The sequence below is a fragment of the Pocillopora damicornis genome, chromosome 9 (assembly GCF_964200805.1).
Source record: "Pocillopora damicornis chromosome 9, jaPocDami1.2, whole genome shotgun sequence".
Lineage (NCBI taxonomy): Eukaryota > Metazoa > Cnidaria > Anthozoa > Scleractinia > Pocilloporidae > Pocillopora > Pocillopora damicornis.
This window is the reverse complement of record NC_142678.1, coordinates 16,121,986-16,137,282: the sequence shown is the minus strand read 5'-3', so window position 1 is coordinate 16,137,282 and position 15,297 is coordinate 16,121,986. Positions and strand designations below refer to the sequence as shown.

Here is a 15,297-nt window from a genome sequence, read left to right as displayed (position 1 = left end):
AGGCCGCCCAAGGAGGTCAGCTGAAGGCTTAACCTGCCTTCAAGTTGGAGGTCACTTCCCAGAGAAAATACTGGGTACTGGGAAGAAGTCCAACATCACCCGGGCATGTGTGGTTTGCTTTCCTGCCCAAAAGAAGATTCTGAAAAGGACAGGAGATAAAAGGAAGAGGCCAGGGAAGGAGTCTAGCTTTCAGTGCAGTGTCTGTAAAGTAGCACTCTGTATGCAAGACTGCTTCCGGTTGTACCACACTGTTGAGGACTATGTTGCTGCTTACATTCGAAGACATGATGCCAATAATGACAATGTGGATGCTGAAACCAATTGATTAATTGATCATAGCCATTATTCATCTTTTTTTTGGTTTTGTTTGGTTTTGAAGTCAATTCAAACACAGAAATAGATAAATTTAGACCAATTAGACCCATACAACTGAGCTGACTGTTTTGAACTAATTCAAAACCAAACAATGTAAATAAATTCCTAATTTGATTATGTTTTGACTAGACAAATATGCAATTTTGCTACTATTTTGAGAAAAAAAAATGCTCTCACAGTCACAGGAATTGTTTTATCAAGTTGTTGGACTAGGGCTTAACTCTGGTTGCCATTTTAGGCTTGTACAGATAATTTTTGGAAGAAATTAATATGATGTGTTATTTGTTAATGTATAACTTTTGTCAAAAACATGATTTCATAGCTAAATTTTAAAAGCAACTTAGGTTCAAAATTTATTATAATAGAATAATCAGAAAGGAAATTTATTAAGCTTTAATTTGATATATAGGTTGTTGGGATTTGATGAAAAGTAAAGCTTTCAATGCTGTTGAAAGGATCAACTGTCGTGCATGAGTGCGTTTCTAAAAATAAAGTCAGTTTAAGGGATTGTAACCTGAACTCAAAGTCAGCATGACGGCCTGTTTTCGTTGTCTGCTGGGCTTTCATTTTCAATCAAGCACCAGTATTCTCTCCCGTGGGCGGCTTTTTTCCTTTTTCAAAATCATCCAAATCGTCCTTCATTGTCAAACGACGGTCGGATAAACACATTGTGTTAAAAATTACCATAAACAAAAACCAACGGAGATCAATATAAGTGATCTATTGTGGATTACGAATCGTAATTTACCGCTTCAGAGAAGAAGCCGCCATTATTTGGCAACCTCGAGGCGGTGCACTTTGCATCACAGCTTTTTTCGCCCCCTTATATTAAACGACCTGAAGGTGATTGTTTCCCAAACAGATTGTCCGTGCGAACAGTGTCGACAAGCGCTTCGCAAAGTTATTGACATTTATAAATGAGTGAAAATTAGGGCAGCGTATGTTAAACACAATTGCATGAATAGGGGTCACAAACCTTTACTTAGAGATGGTACTCAAGCGTCATATAAGTCATTTTATAAATTTACACTTGCTTATCATGAAAAGACAGCGTATCTTATTGCCGACCAACTCGGCCAGGGAATGGCATATAGTTACTAAAATAGCGTTAGAATGTCAGGTTTAATAATATAAGTACTTCAAGCATTGCCTTTAATTAAGGTTATTGCAGGAGCCGATAATAAATTATGGAGCTATCTGGGGCACCACAAAGAACAACAATCGCATTAAACGCGTTTTCTCAACAAAACAGACCAGACACGCACAAAATAAATCTGCCCTTGTCTGTGACAAGGCCTATTAACTGATCCAACTTAAGTGATTTGACCTCGAGGTTAAACTATTCCAGTGCAAAGTCACTTTCGCTGTCTTATTATTTCACACTCTGTACGGTATGTTTAACTTTGAGAGCGGTCCAATAATTATTAATATGCTCTAAGCAAAGAAGAGTTTATTGAGCGGCATCGTGATTGGTCGGTTTCTTTGCACTGAGTCAAGCTCGATCGGCCTCTGTTTATTGCTAAATTTCCTTGCTTGTGCATTTCAATTACTTTTCGAAGTGCGCGCTTCCTGATTGGTCCATGCGCTTCGATTTAAATATCTATGGTTAATTACTTTTCTGACATATCAGAGCGAGGTGTGACTTTTATTCATTGACGGCTAATTAGGAAGCTGCTTGGATCGACGGAGTGATAATTTCATTTCGGTTCGATCATCTGTTCTTGTGATGTTTTATTAGTACCTCTCGCTGCGTGGACGTCCTGTCATTGAGAGCAAAAGCACAACGAGTCAACACACGCTATGCACTCAGAAGAGAAAAAACAACCGTCGTCATTCTCCGTCAACCACATCCTTCAAGCTGCTGAGAACACAATGTCTAGTGAAAGACCACGAGAGACAGACGTCGCAAGCACGGACGATTCCAGTGAAGATACCAATGTCAAGATCTCTCTGGAAGAGAATGATCTGTGGCGGCGATTCAAGTCGCTGACAAACGAGATGATAGTCACTAAAAATGGGAGGTGAGCAACTCCTAAAAACTTTTAAAAAGTTATTCTGAGACAATTTTAATACCATGATTCAATTCTCAGGCGGATGTTTCCCGTTCTTAAAATAAACGTCACTGGACTGGAGCCCAAAGCTATGTACTCCTTCCTGCTCGATTTCGTGTCCGTCGAGGGTCATCGTTGGAAATATGTGAACGGAGAATGGGTCTCGGGTGGAAAACCCGAGCCCCCGACACCAAGTTGCGTTTATATTCACCCTGATTCACCAAACTTTGGCGCACATTGGATGAAACAACCTGTGGTCTTTTCCAAAGTAAAACTGACCAACAAACAAAATGGCAATGGGCAGGTACGCTTATTATATTTTTCTGTGATATGAGTTTTATTTTACCTTTTAGTGTCCTAGACTGAAATGATATGATCACGAACAAAGAAAAAAAGTATCCTTTTTTTTAGTACCACTTGCGTGGATAAAATTCAATAAAGTCCAGATACCAAGTGATTGTGTTTGATTCGGCCTACAAAGAAATTAACTCGTGAAGAACACACGCGAAGTTAAATAACACACGTTTTGTCTTACATATTGGCAATACAAAAACGGAGCAATTATTGAATTACTTTCTTTTTCAATTCAGATCATGTTGAATTCCTTACACAAGTACGAGCCGAGAATTCACATTATTCGTGTTGGTGCTCCAGAAAGCAACAGGACAGTGGTTTCGCACTCATTTCCAGAGACGCAGTTTATTGCCGTGACGGCTTATCAAAACGAGGAGGTGAACTGCATTGTACTGAATATTAGATTTCTTTCCTTGGGGGTCGCTTTCTGAACAGTATCCAAGGAAATATGATAAACTAAAGAGAATTGCTTTCTTTTCTTCTTATTTTTGAGCAGATCACTAGTCTAAAGATAAAATACAATCCGTTCGCTAAAGCCTTTCTGGACGCAAAAGAGCGGTAAGTTGTCATTTGAGAAAGCGGACTGTTGAATCTTTCACTTTCTTCAACTTTCGCAAGATTCCTAATTTTTTTTTCATTTAGACAAGAACAGAAAGAGGCGTTGGAGCAAGCTGTAGAGTCGCATTCGGCGTATTCGCAATGTGAGTTTGTTATTTCACAACAAATTGATTTGTTATCTTAAGAAATGTTTGTGAATTATACACTTGAAACTTGGTAAATCGAATGTTGTGTGTTGCTTTTTGAGAGCACGTTCAAACTGTCCTACCGATTAGAGAGTCCTTGCTCAAGTATGATCTTGCACTTATGTGCGCGTATCAGCAAATTGTCGAAAATTGTTTACGCTCGTGGTTTTGAGACGAGAAATTTTTCGAGTATTCGACACTTCAATGTTCGATTTAGCATCGCACAGAGGATGGCACTTGGTTCAATTTTGCGCTCGCACTTCGCACCTTTTCAATGAAGCCACGTCTCAAATTGTTGCGCGGAGGTCCGATTTTCCCTCCACGAAACAGCGTGCATTTTACTAGAGGAGTTCATTGTTGCTCAAAAGAAAGCAAGAATACGTGAGAAATTTGTCTCGATTCTGTTCACACATCTTTCACGCTATACGCCTTATCGCGCGGATATTTTCACCTCCGACGTGATTTTTGTTTTATAACTTCTTCGTTATTCATTAATTCGATTTGTTGATACTAAGTTTTCCTACTTCTTCTATCTTTTCACAGACGGCTGGTTTTGTGCTGGTCCTGCACCCGTATACCAACACCACCATCACTCGAGGCCTTACGCACACATTCCTTCCTCGCCATATGAGCGCTTAGGAATAAGAGGGCATCGCCCCTCTCCGTATCCTAATCCCTACCACAAGAGAACAGATCTACCCACCCAAGGTAAAAAGCATCATTTAATTTCTTTTTCAGCCTTCATTTTTTATTACTTTGTGATTCATTCAATACCTGCCCGCTGCTGGTATTTCCTAAACCGGACATACACTTGGCGCAATGTAAATTTTGTGTCAGTTTTGAGAGCTGACTTTGACGGGAATTTTATTCAATTTTCCTGGTCGTCAAATGTTCAGTGTCAACAGAAATGAAATTCACCGCTTCTTATTCTAATTTTTTCAATCAAAATATATCCCAAGCTGAAATAATATTGAAAGACAAAAAGTCGAGAAGTTTCTTTGAAATTTGCTAGGAAGAAAGTAGGCGCATCAGGCACTAGCAGGAAAATAAAACTCTAACCATTCATACGGCTTCCCTGGGAAAATCTCAATTTGGCATTATTCTGTTATAACTTCAGGTAATATCCGTTTGTTACACGAAGAGACTAAAGTTATTGAAATTGTTTTAAAACCTTTGTATCTTGCGCGGTTTGTGCGGCTGGGCTTTTTCATTGTTGAGAAAAGAATATACTTGGACACTATACACAATGGGCCAATCGACCAAATGGCGCACATACTGCTTCTAAACTCGTTCTTAGCCATCAAAGGCGTTTAGGTCGAGCTAAACAAACCTCCCCGTACGTCTGCTGTTCTTGTTTATGTTGTTTTGACCAACGACTGTCCGTTTTTGAGCGTGTTCTGGTTAACGTCCAGTTAAATTTCAAAGCCGTTCGTTCATCAAAAGAAAAAATTTGCGACATAGCACGAGAAGAGCAGAACAAAAGATAGTAAAACCCGTCGAAATGAGAGTTTTGTGTCTTTTAGAAGTGTAAAATCAAGAAGGTCGGAGATGTAACTGAAGCGTTATTAGTCTAAATGCGCCTCAGCATCGCAGTATCCAAGATTTTCTTTCTCTTGCAATTTCATGAAAGTGGCATCAATAGCAACTTTGAAGAAGAGGTATTAAGAGGAATTAAGATTTCTTTTGGCACAAGTTGTAACCTCTGGCAACCAGCGATAATCATCTAACACGGACGCGCTAAAATGGTTTCTTTTGGGATCCTTTCTTTCGGCACAAAAACTTTAAAAACTCTCCCAGGCCTGCAGATTAAAAGCGTTGGAAACTATTGACAAAAAAGCTGCGAAGAGAGAGGCGTCTAGGAGACGAAATTTTAGTCTCACACGATGTGAAACATTGGGAACACATTTCAATCGGGTTGATAAATCATTAAGATTTTGATTCGGCTTTCGTTGATTTAGAACTAATCTTGTCAGCCTTTCATTTTATTCAAGTGTCGTTTTTTCTTCTTTCTCAGTAACTCATGCACCGCAGTACTTTCCAACAGAGTCTAATCAATTACTTCTTCCTGGCCCAACGGCGCTCGAAAACATTTCCATGCCGTCTGTGTCCCTCGCACACTCGCATCACACTCCAGCAGGCCCGCACCAGCTTCATCCCGGCTTAAGCCCGTTCATGAGCAATTCGTCTTACAGCACGACTTCGAGAGGTAGTCTCGATATGGACTTGACTCACAAGGAAAATGATCGATCAAAGTGCATTCAGGCGCCAGGGATTTCACTTCATCCATCATGGAACACACTTGGACAAGCTAACTCTGTAAGGACTTCTTTTCCTCCCTAAACAAAAATCATTAACTTCAGAAAAGATGTAAATAATTCGAAAAGAAAGGCTTAAAAAGGAAAACTACGACAGTTTGTTTCAAAAATAGGATAACTCCTCTTCAAAGTTTCCTCGCTTCTCAAAGAAAATTTATCATCATGAGAAGACATTTAGACTTCTAGCACTGAACTGAAAGGAGTAACGAAAAAACCAACCATTTGATTTTTGACTGACATGCCAAAGTTTTTGGCATAATGCTTCCAACGATAGGTTATTTAGAATATGAATTCAAAAACATGTCATTTCCGAAAATTATTTCCTCCGGCGTTTTTTATTGTTGGATTTAGATATAATTAGGCAACGTCGTAATTTACCCAAACTGTTCCTCCTATATCGTTAAAAAATACAACTTCAAAAAGAAATATTTTTATTTAGTCAAGCCCAACTTTAGGGAAAATGATCCGAACTGAAACCGGGTTTATTAATTATTTTTTTTCTATTGAGCCTCAATAAAGATTTTGAATTTATTTATTTATTTACCTGTATTTCTTTTAATTTTTTGAAGGAGTCCGAACTAGGGTATCTATCTATGCCGGTGTATTTCAATGAAAAGAGAATTTTGCTTAAGTACTCGGAACTAAGTGGCCAGATAAGTAAGTTTTTAGATTTTTGATGAAATTATCCTGAGCATAACGGAAAGCTCTCATTTTTAACTAACCCCTTCGCCGGCCAGGTACGACTTCTACTTACATGACTCTTTTTCCTTACATTTTTTACGTCCCTTGAAAGCCGACCGTCACAAATCCGGGGAAATAAGGTTTAAAACGTAACGAACAGCTTAAGAAAGTGCAGCTGATAGCTTTTAAGGGAATCATCATATTTTAGGATTTAATCCAGAGATTTTTTACAGTATTGTAAGAATTATCGCTCACATCAAAGTACACAGATCCCTAAGCTCAAAAGCACAACTTGCTCATTATTAACACGATATTTCCTGGTCTCGATATCCGAAAACAACCCAAGAGGAAATAGTTTAAGCGATAATATGAATATGTACATAAAACCTGAAAAATTATTGACCTTCATATATTCTTAACCGTCTAAGATTAATATAGTTGGTAAAATCAAGCAAGAGAAATATTTATTAAGATAAAGATGATTAACGTTATTTGAAGGAAATCTTCGTTATGATTAGAACTATAGCCTTGTAAATAGCGTTTGTATACAAGCAGTTGATGTTTATGCATGAAAAATTAAGAAACGCGGGCCATACTTCACATCAAAGTGAAAGTTGTTATTTAACAAATTCGGTGTGTTCTGATATCGCTTACATATCTGAGATATTCAAGTGGCGATGTTGGTTTGATATCCCTTGTATTAGACTTGTAAAGATAACTCTGTAACTTAAATAAAATAAACCAAGACGGGAAATTCAAATATCAGCGTCTTAATTAAACATCTTCGTCCCTTCCAGGTTTTCCCGGTATCTGGCAGATATACATTAACTTATTTACCTCCGGCCAGTTCAAAACGATATATTTCCGGCTATGGACCATCAGAATGTTAATTTTGTTAATTGACTTCAGAAAAAGTTTTGAACAGAACAGGTGAATTCAATCAAATTGCGCGGCATATTTCGCAAAGTTAACGCCTGCCTTTGAGAAAAGAAATTACTTCCAAACGAGAAGTTCATTTTCCACGGCGCTTCGGAACATCTTACTAATGAAAACAGGGGCGTGTTGTTGCTATAAAAGGCTTTTTAAAGGACCATGGACTCTCCAATGGTACTTTCGTGTTTGCGCTAACTACTCGTGAGAGAGCGAAAAAAAAGTTCAGTTCGCGACTCCTTTCACACTTTCATACGACTCCAAGGACACAACAGCATAGAAGTGTGGACGAAAATTGTCTCTGTGTTTTATATGTATACCACAATTTTTGTAACTCGCTGTGATGTTTTTTCTCAAAAGTGACGAAATTGGAACACGCAAAAAACAATGCAGTATAAAATTAAAAGCACTAAAAAGTTCCTTCCAAGGAGAAGTAGAACACTCTCTTCGTTTGCCGCTAACATTGTTTTCTGGCTTGATTACATTTCTCTTCTTTTCAAGGCGGCATCACTCAGGCACATTGCGGCGCTTTTTCAAGCGCATATTCAATTAATTTGACCTTTGTTTTTAACACTGTGGTGTAAATTTGGGAAACAATAGCAAGTCGAGATTGAAAAAGATTAATAAAAACTCTTCAATCTCCAAAGCCATTAAAACGTGCGAGACGAAATAATTTATAAGCCAGAAGAGAACAAGCTGGTGAGTGTAATTTATACTGTCTTTGTGTTAAGTCAGGCTACCTTGTTGATATGGAAGGGAAGGCGGCCACCGAGGAGCCCAAAGGAAGTATTTTCGGCACTTTGATCATAAAATTCTTTCTTTAATCAGCCTATGATTGTGGGCACCTTTGTTTACCGAAACTTGCTAAACTATATTACTTTCTAAAGGCTCTGTTATGATAATGAAGGGTTAATAAGTCGAGTCCTATGTTATTTACTGCTTTCTGTTAATCACGCAGTTTATTGAACCTCCATATTACTGACGCGTTCTTCTTTGATATGATAATTTAAGTGAAATCGATGCGGCTCTTCCATTGTGCTGATGGTCTTGACAGAAGACCGGTCGCTTTCACTCCGAAAAAATTCCGTTAACATTAGAATCTTACCTTACTAAGAGCAAAATATTGCTATAGCAAGTATTTTGAAAGTAAACTGTTTGACTGACCTCAGTAACGACTTTTGCAAACAAATTTGAAGTCACTGGTCTGACGTAACAGTTTTAAACAGCAAACAGTTAAAACAAAACCAAGCATCTCGCGACAAAACATTGTCGTCCAAGCAGATCGTAGATAATGATACGATATCGCAGATAAAAAGTTGATGATATTATTTTATCGTAAACAATCCTTAAAATACACAAAGCCTCTTTGTTTGTTAATGTAAAGTGCTGGTATTGTTATGACAAGTCATAGCTTGAAGTCTGTATTAAGTCCGTGCATGCCTTCGTAAAACACAACATTAAATACAGATAAGAAGAAGTCAGGCATTGGTTTCGATATGTACTATCTCACTTTAACATTTCCGAGTTGTTTCATGAGATACGTGCTTCATGAAGCAATGAAAAAAATCAGTTCCGATTGATTTTACAAATTTAACGCTTTCCGAGTCATCTTCTCCTATTTACATTTAGCAATATGCGAGCTACTTGAAACCAATTCCCATTTTTCCCACTTTCAGCTTTCTTTTTTCATCCATGTAAACTTCGAACCATAACTGATCAGAACACTAATGGGATTTACATTCACAAATAATATTAAAAAAAAACTTTCCTAACTCATCGTGTGATAAAATGAACCAAGCTATCAAAATATTGAACGCAGATTGGTTCTGTTTTCTCGAATCGTACAGGCTCACTCAAACTCCTCGTTATCGAAAAACTGAGATTAGCCGTTTCATGTGGATCGTTGTCTCTTCTCTCTGGCAATTCGAGCCTAGAATATTTTGAACCAGAGTTAAAAGTAATTATTTGTTTTGAGGTATTGGGAGTCTGTAGCATTTTCATTTAAGACTACTGACAATGTAGCTCTCAATGAGATGAAAAGATCAGAAACACTCAGTCCAAATGGAACAAGTTTAATGTTTGAGTTCCTTTTTTTTCCCTCATCAGAATTGAATGGGAAGATGTAGTTAAAGGTGTTTCGGTCACTTAAGTGAAACAAATTTATGTTTTTCTGCAGATGTTTTTGCCGCTGATATGATCAAACCTTGCTTAACTTTGACTGGATCAAAATAACTCAAATTGAGTTTAAAGAATTATTCACTACAAGACAACTCGCCTCATATCTACTTTCAAGGAAGTTTAGATTCATTCTCAAGGCGAAATATAGATATTGTGAATTCAAAAGGCTCAATCTAATAAATTTACTTAAACACAAACTGGTGGATGGAAATTCCATTGTTGGAGGGCAAAAGTTGTACGTAGCTGCGAGACAGCGGCGTGCAGAATCAAACCGGTTCCTTGTCGCAATCATACTTTTAGTCAAGGTCAAATTTTTATAGAGTGACGATATGCTTTCATTGTGCAATTTTCTAGTGTTCAGAGATACTTATGCTCAAACTCTCTTTCTGGTTAGTTTACGCCGAGCCTTAAAGCATAAAAGGATTGTATTGAGTATGTCACATAAATTTCTGAAACGCTGGCTCAAGTTTTCACGAGAGCTGGCGGGGAAAGAGTAATTTAGTATTATCAACTGAGAATTGGCCACTATAAAGAGTTTAAGAGCTGACGTTTCGAGCGTTAGCTTCTCGTCAGAGCGAATGTTACACTCTCCCACCGACGCAGCACCACTGTTTCTTTAGAAACTTACCCCCTTTATTCACTGGTGGCGAAAGGTTAAGTAACTTTTCTCTTACAGTGCACACATTACAGCCGTGTACAGCCAGACTTAATGTTCCTACCTTTTACGCAAGATCAGAGGATCAATTAAACGATCTCGCTATTCAAAACGATTTTTTCGTTCATTCCCACTTTTACCCTTCTGTAACAGCCTTATGTGGTTACTCAAACATATTTTGTTAACAATCTTCACCAATCATGCTAATCATAAATTTAGGAAGAGAACACAGTGGATTCTCAAGCCATTGGCTTTGTACTAAAATAATTTCTTTTCAAGTAAAATCTTGAAAAGTATACTCATTCATTTTCAGCTTTTCTTTAATTTGTTTGAAGGTTATGTCCGTTTAAATAACTAAAGTTAGAAATTATCCGCAGAATGCTATTGAAGCCAGTTGTTGTGCATATAGAGATTATTTTCTAGGACTAAAACATGATATAAAAGAGATTCACGTGCACGTTGTTGACTTTTTCCTTACATCAATCCATGAATCAAACCAAGAAAAAAAATATTTTGTCGAGATGATTCTTCTCGCTTAATCTCAAATCATTCTTTTTTAATAAAAAATACAATCGAAAAATTGCGTTTCACTTGTTAGGAAAATAGCAAACAAAATGTGAGTCAAATGATTTTGAAAGCTCATCAGTATTTCTTGCGTGATGAACATTCATTTTACTGACGAGGGTGAAAATGAATTCATCTTATCCGGAAATAACACATTTTTTAGTTTGGAATGATTTAATTGTAAAAGAAATGTGTTTATTTTCTCATGGCAAACTTCGCACAACCGACTTTATTTTCTGGATGCTACTTAGAGATGATAAGGCTGCGTGAATTTTTTTCTGACTGAATCTGAGCTCCCAATTGTTTTGGTAATGTTTGCAGTTCGATTTCATCAAAATAAACATAATAACTTTGCAGTATTAAGACGTCGGTCTTAGTCGGGAGAATCTAGACTGTGGCCATTGTTATTAGTACTTCTCGTAGAGATGTGAAAAGCTGTACTTGAGGGTGAAACCCCTTTCACAAAGCCGACTTGTGTTAGATTCACACAAACGTGGTCACAGTTGCCTATTTCTCGTAAATATTTGAATTTCTTTTTTTTCGTTCGCCCCAGTCAGAGATGGCAAATGGACAAACAATCGGAAAGAAACACGAGCTACCGATGAGGATAATCTCGGCCAGAGAGCCAATTGAATATTGAAGAAAGATCTTGAAAATTTGTCTGCCGTATGGGACACAGAAACAATTGCGTTAGTCCAGTTAGATTAACTTGTAGTGCGAATTTTTGATTCACGTATTCCAACATTTATTTCATGGAAATACCTCATCGAAGGCCCTCTTATTTTTAGCTTGATCAGATTTTGCTTCTTTCTTTTGTTTTTTTGCTGACTATAGCTTTCACGAAAAAGTGGTGAAGAAGTTATAGCTTTAAGAATTGGGTGTACGAGAATCAAACAAACAGGGAAATGAAAACGTTCGACCCCTATTAAAATTTTTCTGGAATGTGGGTACCCTATGAGAACGCACAAATTTCTCTTATAAGGGGTGCAACACTCTTATCGGCTTAGCAACGATAAGCGGTGTTAATTCATTAATCGTAACACGCTAAAGCTTCCAGCATATTTAGAGACACCACTCTTCCTTACCTTTATGCATTCAATTTTCCCTGACAGCTGACATAAACAAAGGAATTGATAGTTCATTTAGTCACACTTTTGGCCACTTGTGCTGTTGCACTCCGCGCAATTCCGATCCCAGACCTTCCTTCCTGAGTAATTGAACAATCCTGAATCGTTTGGCCGTACCGTTCATCGTCACTTTTATGTTTAAATCGGCTGAATTGCACCAGACTATCTTAACATACGTTACTTTGGGTAACAGGCATGCACAACACCGCGTAGGCCCGGTCCTCTCAAACACCGTATTTCCTCGAATAAACGCCCACGCTCTGATAATCGCCCTCCCTCAAATAATCGCCCACCCCCTCGGCCATAATATGAAACATATACCCACTCCCCACTCACTTTGTTAAGAAGCAAGGATACAAGAAAACACCTGTTTCTATTGCTACTTTATTTATAAATTTTTAAGCTTCAGTAACGGTCTCTAATTTCTTAATAAGCACCTCTCTCGATCAAGCGCCCTCCTTCCAAAAAGCGCCCCTCCTTTTGGCCGAAATCTAAATAAGCGCTCGGGAACTATTAGACAATTCTTCAGCGTCTGCCTTTCTAGTAAATCCCCAAGCGATTGCGGTCAGCAGCAAAAAAAAATTTAAATCTATACGCCTTGATAGGCATGCTCTAATCTGAAGGAAAAGCTTTAAAGCCTTAAGAACACTTATTATTATCTAAAACGATAAATCTCAACTAGAGACCTACACTCATAGTCGCGATCATGATTCATTTCATCGTGTAAAAGACTAAGGAATAAAACTTTGATTTCACTCATCTGCTCTATAGAATACGAGTCCAACCCTTGATTTTTTGAGTCCATAAATATTCAGATGATTCGAACAATCTCGAGAAATATTAGGGGCCGGTCATTATTTATCGCCTGGGGGGGGTCGGAGTATTTTTGTTGTCACATCAGAGCATTTACCTGATCCCCCCGTAGAGTATCTAGTTTTTTAGAGATCCCCCCTTATCGGTAGTGGAAAGTTTCATGATCCCCCCCCCCCCTTTTCTCCCAGCCACCGCCAAATAACTTTTTGAATATGCAAGTGATATTTTAATAGTGGTACTTACGTCTCATGGACCTTGAACCACAACGGTAAATATTTGCTCGTCAGATACGAACTGAATTGTCGAGGAAGTGCCAATCTCAGGCTGTTCATCCAAACCCACGAAAACATAGTCATCGTCGCTCTCTGCCTCTCCACTTTCGGATTCTTCATCCTCGGATTCCACGTCATCTTCATCACTCGACAGTTCTTCTGTTATCACAGTCTCTTTATTCTGTCGGTAATAGTGACATCGAATGGCCTTCACTTTGTCAAGTTTCCGACCCACAGTCGTCAAACCATGCTTGTTGAGATACAGGTCTAGTTCTCTTACCCGCAACTTTTCAACTTTGCCACCCTCGATGAGGTTATCCCATTGAAAGTCCTTGTACGTTCATTCGGCCTCTTGCCTTCTTCGATCCTGAGCTGCTCTTGTTCTGATGTCCTTTCGGATCTCAATATCCTTCAAATGATTAACATATGCAATGACGTGCTTCTCTTCCACATTATATTTTGAGCAGAAGCTCTTCATGGTATCCTGATCGTTTCTGATACTGTCAGAATGTTCCTTGTACAGATCTTTAATACATTTTCTTGGAAGGTAATCATCTGGTGTCCTGCCCGTCGATTCCGTCTGATAGATATCCATGAAATGTCCAGGATTGTTTGAATCTGGTACAGGTTGCGGAATTCTTTCCGTTTCTGGACCGACCCATCTATTGTTAGAACACCAGGAACAGAGATTGGAACTTTCTTCTCTTGACTCTTTACAGGCATCACGACAGAATTCCATAAAAAGTTCTCCACGAATATAGTGGTCTTCCATAAACGATTCGATCTTTCGGAAGTATGCTGCACCGGGCGCTTGCTCTTTGTTTCGTTCTGATGCACCCCGATAGTTGTCGAGGTAAACAGAATTGAAAAAGAATAATTCATCAGGGGACTCGCTTACTTTGCTCTTGATGTAATCTTTAAGGACAGGGGCATCATCAATTCTCTCGGCTACCTGACTACAGACATACCAGGCATTTTTCTCCATCCGTTTCTTTTCGTACTCTTCGTATGACTGGAGAGACAGTTGTTTGATTTCCTCTTCTGAAAGATCCTCAAATCTCCTATATTTTTCCCACTCTAGAGTTGCGCCATCCACGAGAGCATCAGAAATTGCCGAGTTTGTCCTTTCGGCTTCACCTTGCCCGCTGTCGCCCCTCGAACGATGACATCGCACTCTATAATCGGAATTGTGAACCCTTGCTAACTCGGCGTCTCGAAATCTAACTTCGTAGTTGGAAACTCCCACGCCCGGACCAGCATCTGTAAGGTCAGCCCATCGTGGCTTTACAGGTGGAAGGTAGAGATCTCCGAGAACTTCAAGACCATGTTTACATGAACTGATTACCCTTAAAATCCTGTCCTTTCTCGCATCTTTTTCCATGGAATCGACTTCCTCTTTAAACAGATCATCAATGGCATCTAAAATGCGTTTCGTGACTGGTATTATCTGACTAGCAAACAGAGCCCTATTGTGCTCTGACATTTCTGTGTCTGATCCCCCCCCATTATGCTTGTCAATTACGGCTGATCCCCCCTAAAGGTCTTCAAAAAACCATGTGATCCCCCCCTAAATACTCCGACCCCCCCCCAGGCGATAAATAATGACCGGTCCCTTAATACCTCCTCCGTGCAGAACAGAGTTGCAAATCTTCACTGTGCCCCCAAGTTTTTTTTACATGCAGTACTACCGCTGACAGTTTGCAGATTATGCTCTTCAGATTGTTTGTTTACGGACAACCCTGCATGATTTTCTAAAAAATGGTCCCATTGAGAGGAATATGATACTTCAAAATGTTCAGTAATCTGCTGAACTATCGAAATAAGGTTGTAGTCATCTTCTTTGGGGTGACCGATGGAGAAAGAGAAATTCAGCGAAACGCTATCAAGGTAAGGTAAATGTCTAGAAGTGATCATGATCAAATTCACCTCAGCTTGCTGTAATTCAGGCGACTTAAACGTTTTGCAAAGAAGACTTAATTGACTCGGTGTATTGCTTGAGGATTGATGATTGTTCATATACTCGAATAGGTTGGTCTGGGAATCGGAATTTTGGTGGAAAGAGAATGATTTTAGGTAGAAGTAACTACTTAATGTTGTGTAGTCTTCCATTCAAGCTGATTTATTTCTCCTAAGAAACAACAGGTTGAAAGCGCTATAGCTCTTTTTCATGATGCTCATAAGATAGTGTTTTTTGAAACTCACATTTTATTTATCTCAGACTCTTTTCACTGAAGCTGAA

General features: G+C 38.7%; 2 protein-coding genes across 2 annotated transcripts; one reads left to right on the top strand and one right to left on the bottom strand.

Moving 5' to 3' along the window:
• The first annotated feature begins 2,026 nt into the window (after window positions 1–2,026).
• Window positions 2,027–6,377, top strand: LOC113682814 (T-box transcription factor T homolog 1). The gene is made up of 7 exons (XM_027200001.2): window positions 2,027–2,396; window positions 2,466–2,730; window positions 3,017–3,157; window positions 3,277–3,338; window positions 3,423–3,481; window positions 4,067–4,231; window positions 5,538–6,377. The coding sequence occupies exons 1-7, from the start codon at window positions 2,176–2,178 to the stop codon at window positions 5,861–5,863; spliced, it is 1,239 nt and encodes a 412-aa protein (XP_027055802.2). The 5' UTR covers window positions 2,027–2,175; the 3' UTR covers window positions 5,864–6,377.
• A 6,518-nt stretch (window positions 6,378–12,895) lies between these two features.
• On the bottom strand, window positions 12,896–14,620 carry LOC149040385 (uncharacterized). The gene has a single exon (XM_089182431.1). It carries the CDS (start codon window positions 14,539–14,541, stop codon window positions 13,399–13,401), a length of 1,143 nt encoding a protein of 380 aa, XP_089038557.1. The 5' UTR covers window positions 14,542–14,620; the 3' UTR covers window positions 12,896–13,398.
• Window positions 14,621–15,297: the final 677 nt, after the last annotated feature.